Source organism: Heptranchias perlo, chromosome 27 (genome assembly GCF_035084215.1).
Source record: "Heptranchias perlo isolate sHepPer1 chromosome 27, sHepPer1.hap1, whole genome shotgun sequence".
Taxonomy (NCBI): domain Eukaryota; kingdom Metazoa; phylum Chordata; class Chondrichthyes; order Hexanchiformes; family Hexanchidae; genus Heptranchias; species Heptranchias perlo.
In genome coordinates, this window is record NC_090351.1 from 35,038,238 (window position 1) to 35,065,558 (window position 27,321).

General features: G+C 44.2%; 1 protein-coding gene and 1 long non-coding RNA gene across 4 annotated transcripts in view; one reads left to right on the forward strand and one right to left on the reverse strand.

Annotated features, from left to right (window-relative positions):
- Positions 1-4,120: 4,120 nt before the first annotated feature.
- Positions 4,121-27,321, reverse strand: part of pik3c2b (phosphatidylinositol-4-phosphate 3-kinase, catalytic subunit type 2 beta) — a 133,505-nt gene continuing 110,304 nt past the window's right edge. The window contains exons 20-34 of the mRNA XM_068007650.1: positions 26,716-26,823; positions 25,026-25,118; positions 22,817-22,946; positions 21,112-21,248; positions 19,443-19,612; positions 19,105-19,261; positions 18,877-18,986; positions 16,685-16,886; positions 15,371-15,495; positions 14,740-14,851; positions 11,372-11,453; positions 9,552-9,658; positions 8,928-9,053; positions 6,860-7,332; positions 4,121-4,762 (exon numbers count right to left, since the gene is read on the reverse strand). Of these exons, the coding sequence (XP_067863751.1) occupies positions 7,138-7,332; positions 8,928-9,053; positions 9,552-9,658; positions 11,372-11,453; positions 14,740-14,851; positions 15,371-15,495; positions 16,685-16,886; positions 18,877-18,986; positions 19,105-19,261; positions 19,443-19,612; positions 21,112-21,248; positions 22,817-22,946; positions 25,026-25,118; positions 26,716-26,823 (1,854 nt within the window). The 3' untranslated portion in view covers positions 4,121-4,762; positions 6,860-7,137. The remainder of the gene's footprint in view (positions 4,763-6,859; positions 7,333-8,927; positions 9,054-9,551; positions 9,659-11,371; positions 11,454-14,739; positions 14,852-15,370; positions 15,496-16,684; positions 16,887-18,876; positions 18,987-19,104; positions 19,262-19,442; positions 19,613-21,111; positions 21,249-22,816; positions 22,947-25,025; positions 25,119-26,715; positions 26,824-27,321) is intronic.
- LOC137344582 (uncharacterized) lies at positions 10,351-26,864 on the forward strand. 3 transcript variants are annotated; one of them, XR_010968393.1, is made up of 3 exons: positions 10,351-10,374; positions 25,058-25,160; positions 26,611-26,864. It is a non-coding gene; the product is annotated as an uncharacterized lncRNA (long non-coding RNA). The 3 variants fall into 3 exon arrangements; XR_010968391.1 differs by lacking the exon at positions 10,351-10,374 and adding an exon at positions 14,137-14,872; XR_010968392.1 differs by lacking the exon at positions 10,351-10,374 and adding an exon at positions 22,931-22,972.

Consider the following 27,321-nt stretch of genomic DNA (forward strand, 5'->3'; position numbering starts at 1 on the left):
TGTAATATCTCCTTATGTGGCTCGGTATCAAACTTTTTATGATATCGCTGCTGCGAAGCGCCTTGGGATGTTTTACTATGTTAAAGGCACTATATAAATGCAAGTTGTTGTTGTTGACAGCAAGTATCAGCAGCAATGGGGGTGGCCCATTAGGCCAAGCTTGATCCTGTCCTTAATTGACACCTACATACCCATTGCCAGCAGGGATCACTGGATAGTGATTAGAAGCAGGAATCCTGACCAATTTTCAGGAATATTGAGGCCACCGTAGCTCCCCTATCGCCACCCAGCTGAGATGAGCTAACTCAGCGCAGTACAAGGACCAAACCTGGAACTTTCTTGGCTGGTGAGGTTGAGCTTCTCACTAGCTAAATTCACTGAGCCAATAAGGCGGGGGTGGGACAGAGAGAAAAGTACCTCCATAGGAGCAGCTACACTTAGGCAGCATTTGCTGAATATCAATTAAAGTGTAATGGAATTTGAAAGTAAAATTGGATCGCATTCAGTACTGCAGTAATCAGATTTTCCCAAGGGCCACGAGAAACATTGTATAGTTATGACTGATACAACCAGAACTGTGGGCACCGAATGAAGCATAAGAACAATAGCAAAATACTGCGGTTGCTGGAAATCTGAAATAAAAAGACAATCCTGGAAAACATGCAGGTCAGGCTGCATCTGTGTAGAGTACAGGTCCGGATGGATGCAGCCTGTAGAGATGGTTGCTCCAGCTGCCTGTCTCTCTTCTGCGGTCTTGTCCGGGCCTGGGTGGCCCTAGAGAAAGAGCACACAGTATATTCCAGTACGCTTGAGGTCTTCCGTGGCCAGTGAGTACCGCAGGGACTGGAGTGTGTAGTGGACACTGGAAACTATTATTATTTAAGTTTCCTTTGTTTCATCGTTTAGTTCCTTATTAGTTGTGTACTTTTGCTTGGTTTTCATTTGTTGACACTGGGGCAACATTTCGGGTCGGCAAACTTTCATCAGAACTTATTCGGAGCATAAGAACTGGTGACAGTCGGAGTCCAATAAACCACTGAATGCCTTCAAATGCCAACTCAGATATCCTGGACTGTGCTCCCAAAGACAGGAACTTTCTTGTACTTAGTATAACTTATTTGTACTTGGAGGTTGAAAAAATGAGGAGGAATATTCAGACAGGTTCCTTGCATTATAATCTTTACCCAGTTCATTTATCTTCTGAAGCAGGTTTTCCCCAACTCCCCCTAAAAAAAACCAGTAGAGCAAACAAAACTCTAGAACGCTTTTCTAATCTTATAATCCTTGAGCGATTGCCTTCTTTCATAAGACATCTCCAATGAAGTCCCAAAAGTTATGGATTCTGCACAAGTATTTTAGGTTACATCACATTGCCTGGACTGTTTCCAAATCAGAAGGTCATGGGTTTAAGTCCTACTCCAGAGACTTGAGCACATAATCTAAGCTGACACTTCAGTGCTGTACTGTCAGAGGTGCTGTTTTTCAGATGAGAAGTTAAACTGAGGCTCCGTCTGCCCTCTCAGGTGGACTTAAAAGATCCCGTGTCACTATTCAAAGAAGAGCAGGGAAGTTCTCCCCGGTGTCCTGGCCAAAATTTATCCCTCAACCAACATCACGGAAAAACAACAGACGATCTGGTCATTATCTCATTGAGGTTTGTGGGACTTTGCTGTGCACAAACTGACTGCCACATTCCCTACATTACAACAATGACTACACTTCATAAGACTTCATTGGCTATAAAGGGCTTTGGGCCATCCTGAGGTCATGAAAGGCACTATATAAATGCAAGTTCTTTCTTTCTGACAGCCCTCTTGCTATTGTTGCAGTGAAAGCATTGTTTTACTCTTATATTTTGCCTCTGCAGCTATTCAAGCCAGTGAGCCCTTCTCCTTTCTCCCTGCAGAATTTGTAGAGATAATTTTCCCTTGTATTTTTAATTTGCTTGCTAATGCATTGAGAGTCACATTTGTTGATCATAACTATGTAGCTGCATGTCTGGCAATATTCTTTTAAAAGTTCTCCATTTGTCTTCTACTGAAGTGTTGACAAATCCATTTGTTTCAATTCTTCCCTCACCTCTTTGAAGTTAGGCCTTTTACAGTTAGAAACGTGGCTCCTGGTCTTTGGTATAATTGGGTCCCAAGTCAGGTCACACTTGATCATTCTGTGGCCAGTATCCCACATCGCTGCTCGGACTTCCATTTCTTGTACATTATCTGGGTTATCAGTTCAAAATAAACACTGCCTCTCGTGGCTTCCCTTACACATTGAATCATGAAGCAATCATGCATTACATTTTCCAACTCTGACTCCCAACCATTTGGGTTTTCCCCTTTATATTGCTCTCCCGTTAAAATATCTTTCCTGTTCTCATGCATCCTTCTTATCTCTTCGTATAGCAAACCGTCGTCCTTGGTGAGCTGACCTGGTGGTCTGAAACTAACCCCTAGTGTTAGCTTTGATTCATTCGCATTAGAGATTTCCAACCAGGGTGTTTTGATTCACCGGATCAACTTAATTTACCTCCCAATTCACCCTAACATGTGCAGTTACAGCATGCCTTTTCTGTATTATATATCCCTGAATATTAAATTCATTTCCATCTTCTAGGTTTAACCATGTTTCTGATATTCCCACATCATAGTTCTCCGCTATCAGTGCAGTCATTTTATTTCTAATAGTTATAGCGTTCTATATAAGTGTCCTAAATGTAGATTTGTCCTATTTCATATCTTTCCGTGTCATGCGCCTACCATTTTGGGTGACAGAGAGAAGTATTGTTATGTGCTACCTCTTGATTGAACTGACAAAATGATTTCTTTGAAGCCTAAAAGTCCCAATTAATTTCAGTAAAATTTTAAGACATCTTTCTCCTGACATAAATTATGCAGCAAATAGGCTGCCTAACTCACACCAAGTCCTGTTCACCCATTGCCCCTGTGCTCGCCGACCCACATTGGCTCCTGGTCTGGCAACGCCTTGATTTTAAAATTCTCATCCTCGTGTTCAAATTCCTCCATGGCCTCGCCCCTCCCTATCTCTGTAACCTCCTCCAGCCCTACAACCCTCCGAGAACTCTGCATTCCTCTGGCCTCGTGCATCCTCCCACTTTCTTCGCCCACCATAGGTGGCCGTGCCTTCCGCTGACTAGACCCCAAGCTCTGGAATTTCCTCTCCAAACCTCTTCACCTCTCTCTCCTCTTTTAAGATACTACTTAATGTAAGAATGAGGAATTAGGACTAATCTATACAATAGGGCGCAGACTGCTGTATCGCCCTAATAGACTGCTTTGGACTATGGGACAAGTTGGAATGTGTCATCAGGCACATAAGCCCCAGAATGAAGATAGAACTAGTTGAGTAACAGTTGTGTGTCAGGGGCAAGGTGCATCCTGTTATCAGACCTTGCAGGTCAGAAAGAGGAACAAGTTGGGACATGAAGCTGTCAACAACGGTTGGGGACGTGTGCAACGAAGCACCGTGAGCAAAAGAGGTGAAAGGCTAGGTGCACCCAAGATAGGTGGTGCCAGGATTGGTTATGGGTCGCCGTAAAGAGGAACCACAATTGGTGTACATGTTACCTCTTGGTTAGGAAGTAGGGTAGAGCCCAGGAGGCACGAGGACGTGCGGAACAAGGGACCGAGGCCAGCAGCGCCAAGGTTACGATCTCTACCCAAGAAGAACGGGGTAATATAACTCTGGCTCTTGTAAACTATCGCTTAAATACTGACACATTGATTCTTGCTTTTGCTCAAATTGACTACATTTAAACCTACCTCTTTAACCAAGCTTTTGGTCGCCTGTCTTAGTGTCTCCTTCTTTGGCTCAGTGTCAATTATGTTATCTGATTACGCTCATGTGAAACACCTTGGGACGTTTTACTATGTTAGAGGTGCTATATGAATGCAAGTTGTTGTTGTACAGATTTTTTTGTCAACTTGGGTGGATCCTGCGGGACCTTACTCCACTCTGACCTTATGTACATAATACACCTAGATTTCCATTAATATTCCACATTATTAAATCTAGTGAAATAGAGGTAAACATTTCTTAATGAGAGACGGAAAAAGAAAACAAGACTAGGTACACAATTTTTAAAGTTTTTTTAAATATTCAACAACAGCATTGTCAATCAAAAGAAGTAAATTACTTACAGGCAACAAAGATTTGCAAACAAATCTTACAGTATAACTTCCACCAGGTTAATAAAAATGACAATTCAGTAGGAGTCTGCTTTGCTATTCCTTATGTACAAAGGTAAACGGAAACAAGACTTGGGAATTTCACAAAGTTTCTTCCTTAGGTCCATAGCAAAAAAGTGGGGTGGAAGTGAGGAGAGCAGCAGGATCAGATCTCCTTCCCTACAGAAACAAAGCTCAGCTCAATATCTAGGAATGTCCTTCAATCGAGAGCTAGACCGGTTTCTGGCTGGGGCTGAGATCACCTCTTACAAAAAGGTAGAATTATCAGGGGCCGAGTGATGATTCTGGACTAGTTTCGATCGCATATGGGAATCGGAGAGGAATTGCCCAGATTTTTTCTCTCCCAAATTGGCCTGGGCTTTTAGTTTGGTTTTTCACCTCTCCCAGGAGATCACATGGTTTTGGATGGGGTGTATACATTGTGATACACAAGGTAGCAAGATTGTGTGGAACAGGCTGGTTGAAGCAGAGGGTCTTTTCCTGTCCGTCATTGTTCGTATGCTCGGAACGAAAGGGGCACATCAACAGACTCAGCTTGGTTCAATGGGAATTAAATCCTGAATGAAGAATCAGGCAAAACAATTTCCTCATTCATCTTTTGTTTCGAACAGTGGATCTCCCTCATCACAGCACATCCTACAATACAGAAAAGGGTACCCATACTCTAGGTATGGCACTGCCAAGTATTACGGCAAGGTTCTTATCAATGAAACATTATGTAATTTACATAACCTTTTCCATCTTACACTTAGAATCAGTGCGAGATGGAGTGAGGGAAGTTAGCTGCCCTAACAGGGGAAAGTGTGTGTGTTGTTGGCACTTTAGTAATGGAGGCACCAGACTCTTAAGAAAGGAGAAAGTGATGAGATGACCAGAGAAGTGACAGCATCTGATGGTAAGTATAATTTTAAATAAAACTATAAACTGGTGCTAAAAAGTGACTAACAGATCACAAAATTTGCCCTGCACTCAATGTAGCATCTGGTTCAGCGGTTACTTTCCCCGGTGTTACACACTAGGATTTGTGGAGCAGACTGTTCTCGGGTTTGCCACAAGCTGTGTCTGCCTGCAATTAGGTGAAAATGCCCCTGTATAAGAGGTAGAGGAGGAAAATACTAGACACGAAGAACAGTAACATTTCTGCTAATGGACTTCTACTTTAGGAATGAAGGGGACCTTACAGAACATTACTTTAAACCAGCAGCCCCGAGTCATACAGACTTTAGAACTCAGACTGTGCAGGTTCAGGTCGCATGCTGCAATGAAGACCACACTCACTGTCCCCCAAGATGTACTCAAGTGTGAAAATCCAGCAATGATGTCGATGTAAATGTATACTCATTCCACTTTGCAAATGATAAAGCCTATTCTGATCAGTTAATCATGACAGTGACCTGCACAGCATCACCCAAAAGACCCATTACTGGTGAGAGAGAGAGAGAGAGAGAGAGAGAGAGATTGCATGGGTGCTAGCATCCTCCAATACTTCACCCAAGTGAATCCTACAAGTCTAGACAGTGAGTGTCGTCAGGCTATTTGAACATGAGAGGCTTAGCAGTCAAACCTGATCCCGTCTTCACCAGAGGTCACATGCACTTACCTTCCAACAGAGGTTATTGACTTGCGATCAGCAGCAGGAACTGTATCTGTTTCCCCCTCCCTCTGCTGCTTCCCCTAGCCCAGGGCTGTAAAGGCCCCAATTTAATTGCCTCAATTGCTACCTCAGCTGAAACCAACTAGCTCCGCAAAGACCATAGATTGAACTTAGGATCCTCATGGTTTTTCTGGTGCCTCGCCTTTCTGACCACCTGACTGAAATCAGATAATTCTGCACAAAACCAACCCCACTAATGCAAGAACAGGACTCAGGCGTCAGTAGATAGCCAGGTAAGTATATTAATAACCTCACAGGCTGCACCATGTGCAGTACAACTTCACACAGCTAATCTGATGGTTTTGTTAGAAATACCCCTGTTTCTGGATTAACGAGACCAGTGTTGTACCAAACACGATCCCTGCCTGATGGAGGTTGCTCTTTCCCCCTCCACCCCTCACTCTGTTTAAAAAATAAAGATAATGGGGTAGAAATTAGTCTCGGGTTATATTGTAACAGCTGCCCGTTATACTCCATGCCTGATAGTCAATTTCACTGCCTTCAATAGAGCTGTACAATGGGCAGCCGATGCGATCCTGCCCGCGACGAATTTCTACCTCACTAGGTTTTGCATGGTAGAATGTCATTTAACCAGGCTCGAGGGAATGATTGGCCTCCTCCTGTTCCTATGTTCCTAGACACTGCCTAACACAAGGTGAGCAATGTGACCGCACATAGTTTCTCCTACATTACGTGGCTTTCATTCGCAACTCAAACCCGACAGGATTTGAACCACCCACTTCCCAGCGGAGACACAATCAGCGACCGGAGTAACGAGAATACTTGAACGATTTGGTTGTGGTCCGAACGTCGGGTGATGTGTCGACACTCTCCTCTCTGTTGTGCTACAATCCTACTCATGAACTTTGATCAATTCCTGGAGGGTTTCCCCTTCTTCTCGTTTGTGTTTAGTGCAAAAAAAAAATTGGAGTCAGTCCTTCATTACGACATGGTCGCCCACAGCACAGTTTAAAAGCATATAAACAGTTCAAATATTTACCTTCATTTTTCATAGTGTAATAATACACAACTTGGGAGCAAATTGTTTGCATCTCTTGACGCATGCAACATCATGCCTAGTAATCCTCAAGTTTGAGGGTGGTGTCTCTTCAACACATTCCAAAGAGGCTCAAAAACAATGTTTGAATATTTTAACCTCATCAGTCAGTTCACAAATAAAAAAAGAAACGAAGAAAACGCAATTGGTTATTCCTTGTTATTCCCCCCCCGCCTCAGTTGAGGTCCAACAGAGAGCCTTTAGTGATGAACACTAAATACTTAGAACAAAGTGCCTTGCGGGGTCGTCGATCCCAGGTGATACCAGCCAACAATTTTCTGGTTTAGGTTGAAGTCCTTGAGATTAATGTGCACCTCCCCGAGCATTATGTTCTCCCGGAACGCTTCTTCACTCAGCACACGCAAGTGGATAACACGTTGCTGCACATCTCCTTTGGGAATACCATCATACACCAACTGGAAAACAAATGGGAATGATTTTTTTCAATGCTAGTGTTGTAGGTACATAGGAACAGGAATAGGCCATTCAGCCCCTTGAGTCTGTTGCACCTTTCAATTAGATCATGGCTGATCTGTATCTTAACTCCATCTACATACCTGGGTGCTGTAAGCCTTAATACCCTTGCCCAACATAAACCTATCAATCTCAGTTTTGACATTTTCAATTGACCTAGCTTCAACAGCTTTTTGGGAGAGTGTTCCAGATTTCCACTCCCCTTTGTGTGAAGAAGTGCTTTCTGACATTACCCCTGAATGGCCTAGCACTAATTTTAAGGTTATGCTCCCTTGTGCTGGACTCTCCCACCAGAAGAAATAGTTTCTCTCTATCTACCCTATCAAATCATTTAATCATCTTAAACACCTCAATTAGATCACCCCATAATCTTCTATATTCAAGGGGATACAAGCCCAGTCCAGGCAACCTATCCTCAATTTAACCCTTTCAGCCCCGCCATCATTCTGGTGAATCTGCACTGCACCCCCTCCAAGGCCAACGTATCCTTCCTGAGGTGCGGTGCCCAGAACTGAATGCAATGCCCCAGATAGTGTCTAACCAGAGATCTGTACAGCTGTAATAAAACTTCCATCCTTTTGTATTGCACAAAAGACAGCAAAATATTATCTTCCTGTTTTCCTCTTTCTTTGTCTCTTTGCCCCTCATGGCCTTCCGCCCCTCCTCCACCATCCCAAGGCCTCGGACAGAGAACTGCCCTCAGATAATGCTTCTGCCCTTTCTGTGAGTAAATGCTGGACCTTCACCTTTGTGCTTTCCCAATAACAGTGAGGCCGAGGCAAGATTCACTTGGGAAGCGTGGGTGTGAATCTGCATCCGACCCATCTGTGTTGGAACACTGATGTGCTCTACCGCCACATCCCATCAGAAGACAAGGACGGCATTCCTTTTCAAACTGACCAGCCTACACAAATGTCCATCACTAGAATAAATGCCTACAGATAAGGGTTGGGTTGTCTAATGACATTAGACATTGATCTTTCAGATCTATGCCCTGGGTTTTGAATGAAGATCAGAAGTGGTGATCTCCTCTATGGTGAGGTAGCTGGGCGGCAACTTAGTCATTAGGGGGCACAGTTCTGCACAGTTACTTACAAGGTTCTGAGCAGGAGATGGTAACAAACCAAAGATTTTAGACAGAGACACACATCACTGTGGTAGGGCCTGCTAAGGACACACAATATTACATAAATCTCACTGTAGTATCAGTACCCTGGAAGCTTATTCTCACTTTTTAGAAACAAAGGATTAATTTTATTGCTTCACTCTTAATACAAATTCAATGAAACATCATATAATGAGAGAAATAATACTTAAATGGATAAATAAAACAAGATGTATTTTAGTCAGTGGATTAAACTGAACATGGAACTTTAAATACTTTTGTTTAACCTAGACACCTCCCATTCTCCTTCAGCTTTGTGAGGGAATTATAGTCATGAGATTCTAAAGGTCTCACACAAACTAGCCTTTCAGGATCCCAGTATTAGCCTCTCCCCCCACCTCTCATGGTGCTGGAATTTCTATACAAACCTACCATTTCATTATATGTTGGGTTACAAGTCTTTCGAGCCATCTTAGTCTTCCTCTTGCTTGTTTTCTGAGGGTCTGGTAGTAAGTAGATTTTGACATAAGGATCTGGATCAGTCCCATCCTGCAAAACCTGTAGGAAGAGAGGTGTTGGCATTCAGTTTCCGTGTAGTCAGATCGTTCTTGCTTTTGATTGAGAGGCAGAGATGTCTAATATATCTTGACAAACACAAATCTGCACCAGTATGGACTCTACTCTGAAGCAAACGTAGCAGTGTAACCCTCTCCTCCACCAATCACTCACAGCGATCCTTCAACTGGGGGTATGGAATTGGGATTGGATTCTCAAAGGGAGTCTTGACGTTGCTCCACATATCTCCAGGCAGTAACGTGCAAGTCTTAGAGTGAACGTTTAACCTTGTAATGAGTACTATCCAAAGAATTTTTTAAAAAGAGATGGAACCAGTTTGTTCCAATTGATTTGTTGGGGTGGTATGTTACATTTTGGGGTTTTTAAACTTTATTCAGTGTTTCAGACCATTGCCCGTGGGTGAGTCCTTGCTCCCCATGACCTGGAGTGTCCCTTCATCTGCCCACCAATTAGGCAATTTGTATTCACCAGAATACTTACTAGGCCTCGAATGTGCATCACCATGATAAAAAGCTTGTCATTCTTGTACGAGATAGACAGCTTCACCTCTCCGCCGACTTTCCCCATTGGTGGTGTTGGAGGCATGTCTTTGGAGAGAAAGAAAATAAAAACAGAAAGATGAGAGTATGAATATGGAATGAACTGTCAGGCCCGGAACATGGAACGAACTGTCCCCTAACATGGCGTGACCCAGAACCTCAAACAGCTGTCCGGCCGCCAGTATGGAAGGAGCTGTTTAATGCTGACGAGACTCTTTTTATGCCTTGCTAACCCAGACATATTTAGCAGGCTTAGGGGCATCTTGATGGGAACTGGTACCGAAAGTGGGTAAAGGGTTATGGAATGCAGATGCCTATGGAGTAAGTGCAGTTAGAAACAGTGTAAATGGGGTAAAATCATAGCCATAGGTTGGGAGAGAAAGAAGAGAGGAATCTGGAAGGAGTAAGATGAGCTCAGCTGGCTGTAACCAACGATTCTTCCACGACAGCGGCATCCTACGTGACCTCGGTTTGGTCTTGTGTAACATCTAATGTTTAATAAACCTGCAAGCGTTTTTGACTTTTTTTGAATTCATTATGCAGCTTTTGTGCGTAAACTGAAACAAAAACACATTCCTAACAACAGGAAGTACTCACAAATAGAAGGAGGTTTCATCAATCAGCAACATTCTTTCATAATGCGATGTTATGGGAAAGCCTGACTAATAGATGCAGTTTCGTTTTGTGGAGAGGTTGCTAAGATTGAAGAAAGGGGAATACTGGCATTGATTAATGACCAAGGCAGTACACAAACATGCCAATGGGTAAGTGGAATCAGGTAAAGGTGAATGGGGTCAGATTCCAGAATTAAGTGGTGAATGAAGTCTTATGGAATGGATAGGTTATATAGAACGTTCAGCACAGAAACAGGCCATTCAGCCCGACTGGTCCATGCCGGTGTTTATGCTCCACACGAGCTTCCTCCCACCTCTCTTTATTTAACCCTATCAGCACAACCTTCTATTCCTTTCTACCTCAGGTGTTTATCCAGCTTCCTTTTAAATGCGAAGGGGATAATCTCCGAAAGCTTGTGATTTTAAAATAAATTTGTTGGACTATAACCTGGTGTTGTAAGATTCCTTACATTTGTCCACCCCAGTCCATCACCGGCATCTCCACATCATTACTTTTATGGCCCCTAGATGTGGTCTTCCCCATAAGTGGAATCATCTTCTCTACATCTACCCTATCAAGCCCTTTCACAATCTTAAAGACCTCTATCAGGCTATCCCCCAGCCTTCTCTTTTCTATAGAAAAGAACCCCAGCCTATCGCGAGTCTCCTCATCCTATCCTTCCCTCTCATATACTCTTACCCCTCTCTGCCCACTTAGACCCCCACTGGTGCCATGTCCAATTTTCACTGAAGAAACATGGAGACAATGTACCTTTCAGGTCTCCGAAAATGTTATTCTTGATTCAGCTCTGGGAGATGGACTAAAGGTACTCAGATGATCAGTTCTCCATCTCTGTGGGGAGTTGCCTCTCTATCTTACCCAATAAAAATCTATCTATCTCAGTCTTGCATGCTCCAGGATTTACATTCCAGCATTGCTGAGGTTCGAAAATTAGTGCATAGCGATAATGAGCACAAACCCTTAAGGCATGCTGTTTAAGAGAATCATCTCGCTGTGTCATGCTGTACCCTGACCTCTACGGCTTTGCTTGATTACACATTAATGAGGGAAAGGTTAAAAACTTCAGAGTCAAAACACGAGGTGTATAAAGATGAGCATTCCTGAGATAGGCAAACGGGAACACACCTGTTGCTTTTGGCAACGTGCTGCCAGCTACTGACTTGTCATCCTTTGGGAGTGGGTGGAAGAAGGTGTAGACCAGATCACACTGGGGAAAAAAAACAATGATTAATGCCGTACTGTGCTGTCAATGGGTCCAAAAGCATCTCTCTTGACCTGCAACAACTGCAACGGAGGGGTTGGGGAGGGTGCGGGGGGGAAGGAGAGGAAGGTAAAGTGGTTCAGAGTGTGCCTTTCCCACCCTTCCCCCCCACAATTCCACTGTCGCCATTCTTAAAACACTCCCATCCTCTACCATTTCACTGATGTCCTTCTAACCTCTGTCTGCTCTGACCTGTCCAATCTACTCACGGCTCCAAAGGCAGCTCAGAGATGCTGTGTCCTTTCTCAAAGTCCCTAGTCCCACCTTCATGTACAATCTCAACTGATCTGAGCATTCTAACAAAGCTTGTGTGTCCTGCAGTGGGAGTCTGTGACAAGGCTGACCTCCTGCTGGCTGATAACCCATGGGGGGATAGGAACATAACAGGAGTAGGCCATTCAGCCAGTCAAGCCTGCTCCGCCATTCAATTAGATCATGGCTGATCTGCACCTCAACTCAATTTTCCTGCCTTTTCCCTTGATACTCTTACCCAACAAAAATCTATCTATCTTGAGTCTTGAATGCTCCAATTGTCCTAGCATCCACAGCCTTTTGGGCGAGAAGTGCTGTCTCACATCGTGCTGTACGATGGACAGATTGGAAGATTACTACAATACCTGAACAATAGCTGGTTAGCCCTCTGCACGTCATACTTACACGTACCATAAATCAGCAATTGCGAACTGAACAGGTTGTTTGGGACTGTTAAGGTTACTGGCAAAAATGCAGATTCTTTGTGGTAATATTTTTCCAAGAATTATATCCCTATAAGGCTTTAGATAAAAATTGTGCCTTCAGAACAACGATCCTCAAAGACCTCTGTCACCCATCCCTGATTTTACGATTCTGACTCCCATTGCTCTGGTAATCAAATCCTTCTCCGCCCCCAATTGGATTGCAACACCGTGCTTTACAATATAAAACAACATTTTACAGCTGCACCTTTCCCCAAAATCATTTCAATGGCAGCAAAACCCAGATCTGTGCTGCTGTTGCAAACTGTCCTCAGCACCTGGTCCCAGGGCTGGTTGGAGTTTGCTTACAGGTGCTTACGTTCCTAAGCAGCAGCAGACTCGGGCTCAGTGAACAAACAGAGATAAGAAAAGTTGCCTGATGCAACCCTCGGTTGAGAGTATTGCACGTACTGAACAACAGTTCACAGGAGAATTTCGGTGCTGAGAGCTGTGTGAATTTGTTCATGCTGGGATTGTTCTCCTCAGAGCAGAGAAGATTAAGGGGAGATTTAATAGAGGCGTTCAAAATCATGAAAGGTTTTGATAGAGTAGGTAGGGAGAAACTGTTTCCACTGGCAGGAGGGTAGGTAACCAGTGGACACAGATTTAAGATAATTGACAATAGAATCAGAGGCGAGATGAGAATTTTTTATGCAGCAAGTTGTTATAATCTGGAATGCACTGCCTGAAAGGGGGGTGGAAGCAGATTCAATAGTAACTTTCAAAAGGGAATTGGGTGTATTCTTGAAAAGGAAAAATTTGCAGGGCCATGGAACTAATTGGATAACTCTTTCAAAGAGCCGGCACAGGCACGATGGGCTGAATGGCCTCCTTCTGTGCTGCATGATTCCACGTTTTGAAAATGGGCCCTTCTTACAACTTAAGCCTTTCCCTGAAATCTTGTTCCTGTGAAATGAAAAAATGAAATCTGTAAATATTCTGACACGATCTTGTTGCATACTAATATCAATACGTCTACGGCAGTGTCATCACTGGGTTTAGGTAGTGTCCTTAGCTGATTCCCAGTGGGGTTACTTGCATCACTGTGATGTTTAGCTGCTAAGAAGGAGCTGTGTTTAACCTTGCCTGTCCTTTTAAGGCCACTGCTTGTGTATTCCCTGCAGTAAAATAGTCTGAATAAGCCACATCCTGAGGTAAATTCTAAGCTAATGGTGAAGGAGAATTCTATAGATTGGCAGCTTTTTGTAAAGCCCTGTCCCTGATAGGCCAGGTAATTGAAGTCATTTTAGCATCAGTAAATGCCTTTTTTTTTAATACTTCCGATACTTTTGACTAATGCCTTAAGTTTGACCGATGCATACCATATATCTTATCAGATCTCCTGAGGCACGCCTCGTGATAAATTGGATACTGCACTGTTTTATAAGGTCAGCAGTGTTAAACCATGCATTGCACAATATCTTATCCTGCTAAAGTGGAACTGTCTCTCTCTAATGCTCCAAAGTCTAGATGTTGTTTAGTAAATAGAGGCTTAGGTCAGCCAGAGCTAGATTGTTGCTAACTCAGGGAATTTTGTATATTGGAAGGTGCTTGTTAGTTTCAGGCTGCAGCCGAGCAGCATCCAGCATTTTAAGAATGTTTTGCATTTGCGACAAAATATGACATCTGGACTTTGACATACCATTTTTGGTATATTATCTAATGTAAAAAAAACCATAAATCTATATCATAACAACTTCGCTATGTACATCAAGCGCACCTTATTGGCATGTCACCATTTCTGTCAGACTCTAGATGGCACACTGATAGGATTTCATGCTAAGTGAGCAGATACTTGCTGTCAGATCGAGCCTGCAGCTACATTTCTACCACAAGATGGAGTTTCAGAAGCTCCAAGTTCTCCACAGCTGAAGCACATCTCTGCTTCGGAGCCATCGCAGTCCCAGCATGGAACCAACAACCTCCCTCTGCCTTCACAGTACAAATGGATAAGTTTCTATTTTTAGATTTAGTACGTTCCTAATAACGCGTTTCTTCCCTCTCTCAACATTAGGACTTTTCTTCCATTTTTCTCATGCACTTTCAAAAAAAAAATCTGAGGTTGGGCTTTCTTAGCTGATCCCTGCTCCCGCCAGAGTCCATTCCCACCTCTCTCAGAGCCCAGCCATTTCATTGAATCATTTTTCTTTTCTCTCTTTTAATCCTAACCGTTTCCCTCCAGCCTCCTAACGTGCTCTACCCTCCTCTAAATTGCTGGCTACTCTATCTCTGTTCTACCTTCCTCCTTGTACCCCTCACGCTCCACCTTCTCTCTCTAGCCTCTATAAAATTTCAACGTTGCAGTCCTCCCTGGGCCTTGGTCCAATTGCCACCCCCCACCACGCCCCCCCACCCCCTTATCCCACCACCTGCACTTGGTCTCGATTCCCCGTGTGCAATACCACAGGAGATCGACTGGCATACATAATATATACAGTTGCAAACCCAAAATTGACTGATGGTTTCTGCCGTCTACTGGTTGGAAGAGAGAATCTCACCTCAGCTACCTCAGGAGGGGAGTGGATTAAATGCCAGATATAACCATCCAGCTCCTCCTTGCGTCGGTCAGCCATCGCCTCACCTCGGCCAAGCACAAACCTGCTCGGGAAGCTGCAGACAGAAACAACTTGGGTAAGTCAGTCTCTCAAATGTAGATCCTCAAAAATAGAACGTCAGAAAAGGGACTTTATCCTTTTAAGGGAAATACTCAAGGCATGAAATTTCCAAACTGACAATCGTTTAAGAACCATAAAACCCTGCTTTCCCTTGCTGGAGCTGTAAATTTCCAGCGTTTTTTGTTCTTTTCGTTAAACTTTACTTAGTCCCGCATTTGACAACACAACTGTCACTGCACGCCAAAAAGTAATTCACATGTGAAGTGCTTTGAGACAGTTTAATGACATCATAAGGCGATATACAAGTGAAAATATTATTTTCATTCATTTCAAGTCTTCAATTTCTATACACTTATATAACAATGTTTTATCCAAATTAATTTTTAGCTTGGCACTCCCTCAAATAATGACTTTCTATCTTTTCCATTTTTTGGGGAATGATTTAGGATAGAAAGGCATACTATCGAATGACAGACATTTATTAGGGCACTTGAGATTCCTTGTAACTTCCTACCTTGGCAGTCTGGAAGATGGGAAGATGAGGCGGAGTTTATTGTGGAGTTCGTGAAATTCTTCAAAGGTTCTCAGTATGAACGTAGCCTCGTGCTGTCCCTCCCGCTCCACTTTCACAACATAAGTCTGTGGAGTAGGGAATACAAACATTTATGATTTGAGCTTTCCTCCAACACTTTGAAACTTGTGCTCGTGGCAAAAAGGCAGCTTCCATAAGCAGACTTGAGTCTCACTTGAATCAAAACTTGCACCCTTACGTAAGCCATGTAAGGAATAGGACAAGTAATTACCCTTTAGTTACAACGTAATGCCATCAGAGAACCTGTGAAATTCCCACCACACCTTCCTGTCCACGCCCAAAGGCAATAAACATCCCAATTTAAAAATGAATAGTTAAATTTATTTGCAAGTAAAGAGAATTACTCAAAAACAGCAAGGGATAGATGGTACAAATACTTAGAAAACAATCACGAGTAAATCAATCCACAGGGAGCTAAGAAACATCTTTACAGTCTGATAATCAGCAACATTTTGGTTTGAAGGAACAGTCATTCGTAGACTTTCCAGTGCAAAATTGGTACGTGGGTGACTAGATTTCTAGGTAGTTGTTGCTTCTACCTAAAGTCCAACGGTCAAGTCCAGGGACTAAAATATAGTTGAAAACTGAACTATAGGTAGTAGCAACAACAGAACTTTTATGCCAAAAGAAGCCTTTCATGTCACAGGTATTAATTCTGAGACATTAATTAAACTTCTTTTAAGATATCCCATAATGGGTTCATCCATTACGTTTCATGAATTTGTCCATTTCCCCTCAGTTTACATACATTGACATTTCAAAGAGATATTGGTACAGCCTGAAATAAGTTGAATCTCATTGAAACTGTAAATCGAGCAGGGTGGTTTTGTGTACTGGTCACTCGCTCCCCTGACACAGAGGCAAAGGAAATCTTATAAAGATACAACTTTTGGAAGCCAATTTTTGATCGATGCTTATTCTATCTAAAGAGACATAATACATAAATGTTCCTAATTTGACACAGAAGGGAGGCTCTGGTTCTGACATAAGCACATCTTGTAAACACTGGTCTTGGATAATCTAATGTAGCTTGAAAGGTTAATCTAATAGGCAACAGTCTGGCCTCTCTATGAAGATGAGGTCTACACACGTTGTCACCATTTCAAAATAGTTTGCAGCTACTGTTTAAAAGCAGGGGGGGGGGCCAGCAAGAATACAATGGGGTTCAGACAGAAGCCGATTCTGCGTGTAAGTAAATATGTGCATACAAGAGACAGGTACAGGAAATTCACTTACATATCCTTTATTGGGGTTGAATATCTTCTGATGTCGACACACAAACACTTCCTTGATTTTCCCGTCGGTCTTCATGGTGTACGTTTTTGGAGCGTAGGAGAGTGTTGGTCGGTCATCAGTTCCGGCAAACTTCATCTGGGCCAGGTTGTGAAGGAAGAAGTTAAGTTTGGTTGCCACGCTGCCCAGGCTGGATTCGATTAGCCTGAAAATTAGGCAGAGCTTCAGTAGAATTACATAGAATGTAGACCACAAAAACAGGCCATTCGGCCCAACTGGTCCATGCTGGTGTTTATGCTCTACACGAGCCTCCTCCCACCCCACTTCATCTCACCCTACCAGCATAACTTTCTATTCCTTTCTCCTTCATGTGTTTATCTAGCTTTCCCTTAAATGCATCTATGCTATTCGCCTCAACTACTCCATGTGGTAAGCAAGTTCCAACCACTCTCTGGGTAAAGTTTCTCCTGAATTCCCCATTGGATTTATTGGTGACTCTCATATTTATGATCCTTAATTTTGGTCTCACCCATAAGTAGAAACATCATCTCCACGTCTATCCTATTAAACTCTTTCATAATCTTAAAGACCTCGATCAGGTCACCTCTCAGCCTTCTCTTTTCTAGAGAAAAGAGCCCCAGCTGGTTCAGTCTTTCCTGATAGGTATAACCTCTCAGTTCTGGTATCACACTTGTAAATTTCTTTTGGACCTTCTCCATTGCCTCTACATCATGGGCACTAGATGGACACAAATTAAACAACTCATTTTGTGGCCTCATGAGCACGACTGCAATGATGCTCTTTCCCACCCCTCAAAAAATTCCAATACAGGGCCTGAAGATCCCATCACTCACACCCAGGACTGGCTTCATTTCCTCCCAGGAGACAAGCTGGGTAATTTTCACTTACGGTGAAGTCAATGGAAAGGAAATCGGACGTGGTATATCGGGCGGCTGATCTGCTAACACCTGTTTTTGCATCCCCGCTACCTCTTTTGATTCTGAAACTATACACACTTGAAAGGGAAGTTAAACCAACATTTTCCGACATAAATGCTTTCTTTCAACAGCTGACCGTGAGATTTTAGTGCATTAGGCAGGAGTGGTTCACACTCATTTCCCTATTGTATCTATTAAATAATGGCACATAAGCATGTGCTCCTGATATTAAAAATATTACATTTTAATAAGATACTATATATCAAAGTCTTGCATCTAGCATACATCCATACCCTCCAGATGTCACACTTTGTCACAGAGGCAAAACAATCTTAAAAGTGCTGGGTTCTTTTGCCCTGGAGCCAGAAATTTACAAGCACCTAATTGCTCTCAAGTGTTTACAAGCAGCTACAATTACCTGCATTTGCCCATTTAGACCACTTCTCCACAGGATGTACTTGTGCAATGGTTTTAATGGGATAGGCCAGGTTAAACAAAGCATCACCGTTGCACCATTAATGTGCTCTAGAATTTTCTCGATGTCACCGAAGGTCCACTAGTTTATAAATATTTTTGTTAAAGACACAAAGGTCATCAATAATAGAACATTTATGTTGGAAAATGCTTGTTTCTTACACTTTCCATTCCCTTTAATGGTCCTGTTAGTCCATTTTTTTCTTTGCAACTCACTATTTCTGACAGTAAAAATGATGGCAGGCTATTCAGCCCATCTGCCAGCTCCCTTAAAGAGCTGACTACTTTGTCCCCATACCCTTTGAAAATTTTCTTTTCCTAAATACTTATCCACTTCCCTTTTTAAAGGTGTTATGGATTCTGCTTCCACCATTGTTTGCCATAGGGCATTCCATGTATTAATAACCCTCAGATTAAAAAAAAGTTCTCTCAATCTCTCCCTTCGTTATCCTGGTGACGAACTTTAAATTTCTGCCGTCTAGTTACTGACTCACGACCAGTGCAATAGTTCTGTTCTTTCTATTAGGTCTCCTCTTAACTTTCTTCTTTCTAATGAAAATAGTCTCTCTCTTCATACCTAAAGCATCTTCATCCCCAGTGTTACCTTAGTGAATTTCTTTTGCATCTTCCCCGTGGTCCTGATATTCTTCCTAAAGTAAGATGCCCAAAACTATTCTAACTGCGAAATAACCAATGACCAACAGTGAAGATATTGGTAGAAATCACGGCCAACACACTTCAGTACAGTTGTCTGTTACAGTTTTACTGGTCTGGAAATCACACCTTGTGAAGTAGGTCGTAGCGTGGGCTTCTGACTCCTGAGGTCGAAGAGTATCATAAACATATCGCAGGTCTTGGACATCAGACAGCTCTGGGATTCCACAGGAAAGCATCTACAGAAAGAAAAAGGATCCAATTATTGGTGAATTTTCAATCCATCGCACACTTCTGAACCAAAATCAGTAGCTTCCTAAGTCAAACTAATCCATCTGGTGAGCTACATCACCGTACCAGTCCCAGGAGATTGAGGAACAGGTCCGTGTGCTTGCGGATGAGATTGTAAGCCTGACAGCACAGGTCAACAAAGTCATGGAACCGGCTGGAGGGCTTGTCACCTCCATTAATGACATAAGCCATATCTGAGGTGAAGACAAATGGAGCTCGGTCTCTGTGGAAGTAGAAAAAAAACAAGGACGTTAAAAACACAACCCGTGTCCAATTTCTTTTTTGGTATTAAATGATACATTTGCTAAAGTCTTAAAGGCTGAGCTGGGGAGACAATGTTGCATGTACACAACAGCTCATAGACTGTAGTGTGAATCAATACAGGAAACCATTAATGCGCTCACCTCTTAAAGTTGCCGAGCATCTGGGCATGGCCAAGAAATTTGCCAAAATCGATATGGAACATATGGCCACTGGTCTTCAGCATGATATTGTCATTATGTCGGTCACATATGCCCAGGACATAGGTGGCCACACAGCAGCCTGCACAAGAGTAGATGAAATTTTCCACAGCCTAGAGTGCAGAAAGAAAGTGGGAAAAAAAAATCAGTGCAGCACTATCTGAGTTACCATTGAAAAGCCCCTCAGGCAGAATCTGCTCCAATCTTTCTTTTAACTTTACTTCTGACAGCATTGGATCTGTGATACATGCAGAGGATCTGATGGACTTGTACTTGCATTCAAAGATCACAAGGTGGACATCGATGAGCAAAACCCATTAGCCCATTCCAGCTCATTAATCCAAGCAAACCTACAGTCCCCTCCATTATAGCATCCAACTATTTCTGAAATTACCTCTATTTTCACTCTACTTCGTACAGCATTGCGGCTGCCGTGCGCGGAGCAGCACAAGGAAAATGAGGAAGCTGAAGGGGTCTCTCAATCAGCCAGAAAGCGGACAGCAGAAGAGCACAGGCAAGTGGAACAGTAATTCTCTAAAATGCATGGGATAGGGAGGGAAAGCCAGCTCCTGTTAAATACTGGTTAGGACTGGGCAGTAATTGCACCACCACCTTTGCTAGCAACATGGTATTTGCTTTATCTGCAGCCACAAATGGATAATTAATATTTCCGCAGTGCATAGAACCGTACAGCACAGGAGGCGGCCATTTGGCCCACCATGCTTATGCCGGAGCAGATTACAAACATATCAAGGTTCCAACGAGACAGGACATTGCATAACCTGGATGGAGAGGCGAGGGGTGCACAACAAAAAAAACCACACATTCAGCTTGGGCAGCCCGACCTCATGGCATCTCTGAAGTTGCTTGTGTAACTGGACTTTACAGGACTAGATGCAGTTGAGGTGCAATGGAAATGACCAAAGGCAAATTGGGCATTACCACACTGGAAATGTCGGTTGAGGGCTACCTGTGACTCCTGACATGGCCAAACAGGAGTGGTGGGTGACATGCTTCTCCACAGAGAGGGAGTGAATGTTGGAGAGTGAGTTACAGTCCCATTTGCCTTTTCATTGATTTTTTGCACTCATCAGCATGAGGGATGAAGGGAAATGGGCCACTCTCCCATTTCAGACACCAGTCTCAACATTAAGCACTGCCAGGTCTGGTATAGCACAGCCAGCTGCAGAATAAAGTTCCCTCTATGGTTCAACAATGTAGCTGAACCCCAACCTTAGAAATGTACCACCTACTACACCAATGTGAATTTTTCCATTTCCCACACCAACCATCCTTAGACCTGTCTGACCGATATTGCCAAATAGTGTCGAATTAGGCTCAGTTTTGTGCTGGAGCCTCGTGGAAATGGATTGAAAATCATTTGATTCAAGATCCCTGCAGGCAGCAGACAGAGGAGATTTCTGTCCTAACAATCTGGCCTGGATTTGAACCCAAGTTTTAGAGCTCGAAGGCCTGTGTCTAACTCAGTTCCCCCGCTCATGGTTGTTTACTAGGCTGTACACAGCAGTTTGCTTCTTCACCCGGCCCAACAGGCAAAGGTCAAATAGAAGGAAAGGGGCGGATCCAAAAAAAACTGGCAGCTTCTCTTCACCTTTTCATACTCCTCCTCATTTGGGTTGTGTTTCTGTAGCCATTCTGCCAGCGGATGATCTTTGAAAGATCCTGTTACTCCGTGCTCCACCTGGATTTTCCGCAAGGTCTCTGCATTTGGAATCATCTCCACCATTCCTGTAAAATATGAACAGTGATTTTTGAGTGAGCAAGGCAAACTCACTTTACGCTACATCACTGGAACAATGTACACAGCAAGTAGTAAGATAATTAACCTGCTAAACTCCAAAAATAACTGATGAAATCAGTGTATTGCAATACTTTCATGGACTATTCTTCTGTTACTTTTTGATTCCATTTCAGCCTTTTTGCAGTACCTGTATTTATATCTATATCCAGTTTGTCCCAATCTCAAGAGACAGACATTAGAGAAGGACTTAGGCCCACTGAGTCACATGGACCAGGGAGTTCCCAGGTTTAATTCCTGCTCTGTGCTGAGTTAGCTGATCTCAACCAGGGAAGCAGCAGAGATAGGACAACTGAAAGAAAGACAGACTTGCACTTATATAGTTCCTTTCATGATCTCAGGATGTCCCAAATCACTTTACAACCAACGAAGTACTTTTGCAGTGTAATGTAAGTGTACTGTTGTAATGTAGGAAAGGCAGCAGCCAATTTTGCACACAGCAAGGTCCCACAAACAGCAGTGTGATAATGATCAGATGATATGTTTTAATGAGGTTGGTTGAGGAATGAATATTGGCCAGGACACCAGGGAGAACTCCCCTGTTCTTCTTCGAAATGGTCCCATGGGATTTTTTATGTCCACCTGAGAGGGCAGACGGGGACTCGGTTTAACGTCTCATCCAAAAGATGGCATCTCCGACAATGTAGCACTCCCTTAGTAATGCACTGGAGTGTCAGCCTAGATTATGTGCTCAAGTCTCTGGAGTGGGGCTTGAACCCACAACTTCTAATTAAGAGGTGAGAGTGCTACCACTGAGCCACGCATCCTTGGGCTCAACCCATCCCCAGCCCATCAGTCAGGGTTCTTGCTCCACGTTGCTACCCAGTGCCCACTGCAGGAAAAGTATGGAGATTGAGTGAGGAGATGTTCTAGTTTGCCTGTGGTGCCCCTCCCTTCACACCCCCCCCCCCCACCCAGATCAAATGCCTGCTGACACAGAATGTTAGACTTAAGAATGGTGATTTGGTTGAGGGGTGTTGACAGACCAACTCGATTAGATGTAACTTAAATTCCCATTTCTGACTTGATTTGGAGTTGCGGATTATTAGAGACAGGCCTTTAGGTAGATTTAATACAACGCACAACTGAAATCAAGTCAAAGGGGGGTAATTTTAACCTAACTCACCGGGCGGGAATCCCACGTATCAGGTGGGACGCTGGTTTTACACCCCGCCCAATATTACTCTTCACTGACTTCAATGGAGAGCAAAATCAGGCGTGGCGTTAAACCAGCCAGGTGGGCTATGTTAAAAGTGCCCCGCGCTTGGTTCAGTAAATATTTTTCTGTTACCAGAATCTATAAAGAGCCACAATGAACCAAATCCAGTTTAATGGGGAAAATTACAGCTTTTGGGCAGGTGGGCTCACTCAAACTATTGGGCATTGCATGCAACAGAGATCTAGGTAACTTTCTCAACTTTCCCCATCATTCCGGAACCCAACAGCGTATTCATTATCACGTTACTGTTCAAAGAGTGACTATGAGGCTTGGGATTACCTCGTCCCCATCCTGTTGAGGTGCACTTGAAGAAGATCATGCGCATATCCAGGCCTTCCTGAATCCAAATCTTGTTCATGATGTGGATCATCTGAAGTGTCAGCATGTCCTGCCGCAAGTCATCCCCAGTCTGGACAATGGCAATACACAACAAAGGTTAATTATGCTTATTCACCCCAATTTTCACCCTCCCCCCCCCCCCCACTCCTTCTCCCTTCCTTCCTCCTTCCCCTTCTCCCTTCCTTCCTCCCTCCCTCTGTCCTCCTCTTCTCTTCTCCCCTCTCCCAGCCCCCCTCCCCCTCTCCTCTCCCGTCCCCCCTCCCCTTTCCCCTTTCCCATCCCCCCTCTCCTTTCCCGTCCCCCCTCTCCTTTTCCGTCCCCCCTCTCCTTTTCCGTCCCCCCTCCCTTTTCCCCTCCCCCCTCCCTTTTCCCCTCCCCCCTCCCTTTTCCAGTCCCCCCTCCCTTTTCCAGTCCCCCGTCCCCCCTCCCTTTTCCCGTCCCCCCTCCCCCCTCCCTTTTCCCGTCCCCCCTCCCCCCTCCCTTTTCCAGTCCCCCCTCCCCCCTCCCTTTTCCAGTCCCCCCTCCCTTTTCCAGTCCCCCCTCCCCCCTCCCTTTTCCAGTCCCCCCTCCCTTTTCCAGTCCCCCCTCCCCCCTCCCTTTTCCAGTCCCCCCTCCCTTTTCCAGTCCCCCCTCCCCCCTCCCTTTTCCAGTCCCCCCTCCCCCCTCCCTTTTCCAGTCCCCCCTCCCCCCTCCCTTTTCCAGTCCCCCCTCCCCCCTCCCTTTTCCAGTCCCCCCTCCCCCCTCCCTTTTCCAGTCCCCCCTCCCCCCTCCCTTTTCCAGTCCCCCCTCCCCCCTCCCTTTTCCAGTCCCCCCTCCCCCCTCCCTTTTCCAGTCCCCCCTCCCCCCTCCCTTTTCCAGTCCCCCCTCCCCCCTCCCTTTTCCAGTCCCCCCTCCCCCCTCTCCCCTCTCCTTCCCCCTGAAGGCAGGTGAATGGGATCCAATTCCATTCATAACAGCGGGTCTCTGGTTTCTAGCACAAGCAGCCATTTATCGTGTCTGAGTCTGGACAGTTAGTATTTGCAGGCTGTTCAACCATGGGGTCATGACAACTAAAACCAATCCTGCCCTCACCACGTCTGCTTACATGCACTTTTCAGCTAAGATCACTGGATAACTTTTGTCTCCAAGTCCAAGGGTGCTGGGGCCAACTGTAGAACTCCCAATGGAGAATAACTAACTCAGATCTGGAGTGAATTACCCTCATTTCAAGCAGTACATTGAGACAGCTCTTCTACAATCACCGGTAGAGAGAGACATTTGTTACAAGAACCATTGCTTGCACAGCAGTCAGTCACTGACGGACTAAGTTGTGTTTCTGGGATCTATCCAATGCCCTGAAAAGGACTGGAGACTATTATTGTAAAAAAAACAAGAACAAAAGAAGTGACCCCTATCCTGGAGATTTTGACCTGATCTAATTCAGAAATGTAATTGTTGGCTACAGGCAATGCCATTATGCTCTTAGTCACTAGACTTACGGAAACGCAGTCCTGACTAGACACAGCAGCTCCACAGAAACCCTTTGTACTGACCACCTCTGCGGCTACCAAACCAGCCCATCCTGTTTGTTATCTCTTCCCCAATGAGTGACATTAGATTTCTCCCCTTTATATCCTTGTGGTCTCCATGCACCATTCTCAACAGCATGCACAGCATGAAGGACTGCATCCAAGCATTTGCCAACGCCAGTCTTCAGCTGTTCGTGAAGAGGTGTGAGAGAGTGGTCGGCCTTCCAATTATCCTTTCACTTGCTACTCCCCTCCGTCCAATGGTACAGTCGAGACTGGCCAATCTCCACGTGAGGGACCGTGAGTACAAACTCACATCGTGTCATTCTGTGCCAAATATATCATTGTAAGGAGTCTTACAACACCAGGTTATAGTCCAACAGCTTTATTTAAAATCACAAGCTTTCGGAGGCTTCCTCCTTCGTCAGGACTATAACCTGGTGTTGTAAGACTCCTTACATTTGTCCACCCCAGTCCATCACCGGCATCTCCACATCACAAATATATCATTGGAAGTGTGTCAATCTGTGCCCAAGAAACTCTCGCCTATAGAAGAATCATCCCCTTTGGACACATCCCAATTAACTGTTGAAGATTCTATCTCAATGTTCCGAAATGTATTCCACAATAGATAAACCTACCTTAACAATTACATTAATGTTATCCCCCAAAGGGTCTGCGTTGATGAAAGAGATTTTCAGAGGCACGGCATTGGAATTGAAGAATGAGCAAGCCTGTGGGTGAAGAAACCAAAGAATCACCACTTGGGCCTTATGGTAGTACCCACCTTTCTTCCCATTCTCCAAAAAGTTGCCAACCAGTTCTATGCAATTCTTCTGAGTTGGGAAGACAGACAACCAGAGATAGGCCTATTTCTATAGACAATGTCAATGAAGTTCCAGGGTCAGTCCCCTCAAGGGTTAAGACTGAGTGATGCAGGTCCCCCTCCTCTCCAACCCACCCCCTCCACCATGCAAGCCATCCAACTCTGGACGTCAGTGATTCAAGCTGGGATGCAGTTCACAAGTGTTGACAGCCCTCTGGTATTTCCCCTTCAAGTGATCATGCTTCATGTGTGAGCGTCGACAGTGAGCGTTGGCAGACTATTTGACCACGAGAGGTATCACACTCGAGATCAATTCTGCCGAAGCGCAATATCCATGCAAATGAGTTTCCTGGCAGGATTCACTGGATAATGGCCCAGGAGCCTGAACCCTGTCCAATTTTCCCCCACTAAACCTAGGAAGCTGAGAACAATTGCAGTGCCCCTCTGCCCTGCTATAACCTGACTGAGATCAGCAAGTTCAACAAAGGCCTTTCATGGTCTGAATGGCTCAGTACCACATCTGGCTCTGGCTTTACCCAAGCAGCCATCAGGCATCAGGCACCCAAGGCCAGAGATTAATGCTCAGGATCTTTTTTCAAAGAGCAGAACATTGCTGGGCTGCCAAAAAAATGTGATTACTGGTATAACGTCATTTGGGTTACATCCAACAATCATGTACTCTAAGCTGCACAATGTCAAGCCCTTTACATCTCCAGTAGTTCTGTGCAAAAGGGTGGGTTGTTTTAAAGCCTGCATGGCTATTGAGGTGATAATATGTTAATGTGCAAACTACAGTGGCCTATTGTGGCAACATCATCTGAGTAGCCGGACAGGTCTCATGACAGACCAGCCTTTTATACAGAATTACTGGAGAAGTAAGAGGTTCTGGCAGCTTAGAGCAGATGAAGTTTGCACACAAGGCCAAATCCATATTAATTGCACGTTCGGTGTCAGCTGTGGCTCAGTGGGTAGCACACTCGTCTCTGAGTCAGAAGGTTGTGGGTTCAAGTCCCACTCCAAAGACCTGAGCATATAATCCAGGCTGATACTTCAGTGCAGTAATACACTGACGGAGGTGCCATCCCTCGGATGAGACGTTAAACCGAGACCCCGTCTGTTCTCTCAGGTGGATGTTAAAGATCCCATGGAACCATTTCGACGAACAGCAGGAGAGTTTGTCCTGGCCAATATTTATCCCTCAACCAACATCACTAAAATATTATCGGGACATTTATCTCATTGCTATTTGTGGGACCTTGCTGTGCGCAAATTGGCTGCCACGTTTCCTGCATTACAACAGTGACTAAACGTCAAAAGTACTTCATTGGCTGTAAAGCGCTTTGGTTATGTCCTGAGGTCATGAAAGGATCTATATAAATCTTTCTTTCTTTCTTTCCTAGGAAGCTTAGCAAACAAGTATAAGAAAAATCCACAACTAAGAGGTTTTTAAAAAAACGACCAAATGGAAAACGCAACCTTAAATAAATTCACAGAACGTAACATACCCTTGGATTGACTCCTTTGGCTAAAAGACTTGGGTTCAAAGGCAAGCGACAGTGATCCTGAACGTTGAAGAATTGTTGCACTTCCTCCATGTTTTCACGTAGTACAGTCTGTGACACAAGAAATAAAGATCAACCAATTGTCTTCAGAATTTCCGTTTGTTAAATCTCAGATAGCACACAGCCTTTATACCAGTCAGAATACAAAAGTCATAATCCCCAAGGATCTCCTCCCCCTCGAATACTGATCATGTCAGCGGAGACGTCCATGACGTGCCCTGGGTTTAAGTAAGTAGAGCGTGACCCCACAGGCAGGGACTGTGCTCCTCCTTATTGGGTTTCTGTGCCTCAGACCCTGGCTGATTGACCTTTTCCTGCACACATCAGTCTATTGCTCTGCATTCTACATCTAGCACAGATGTCTGTCTGTCTGTCAATATATATCTATCGGTGTGTGCGTCTGTCTATTTATGATCAATTTCTCTACCTGAATTTGTTTCTCAGCCTGCTCAAGGTCAGGTCCAAAAGTGGGAGATGAGGAGAATTTTTTTAAAAACTCAAGAGTTGTTTACGATCTGGAATGCACTGGGTGGTGGAAACAGATTCAAT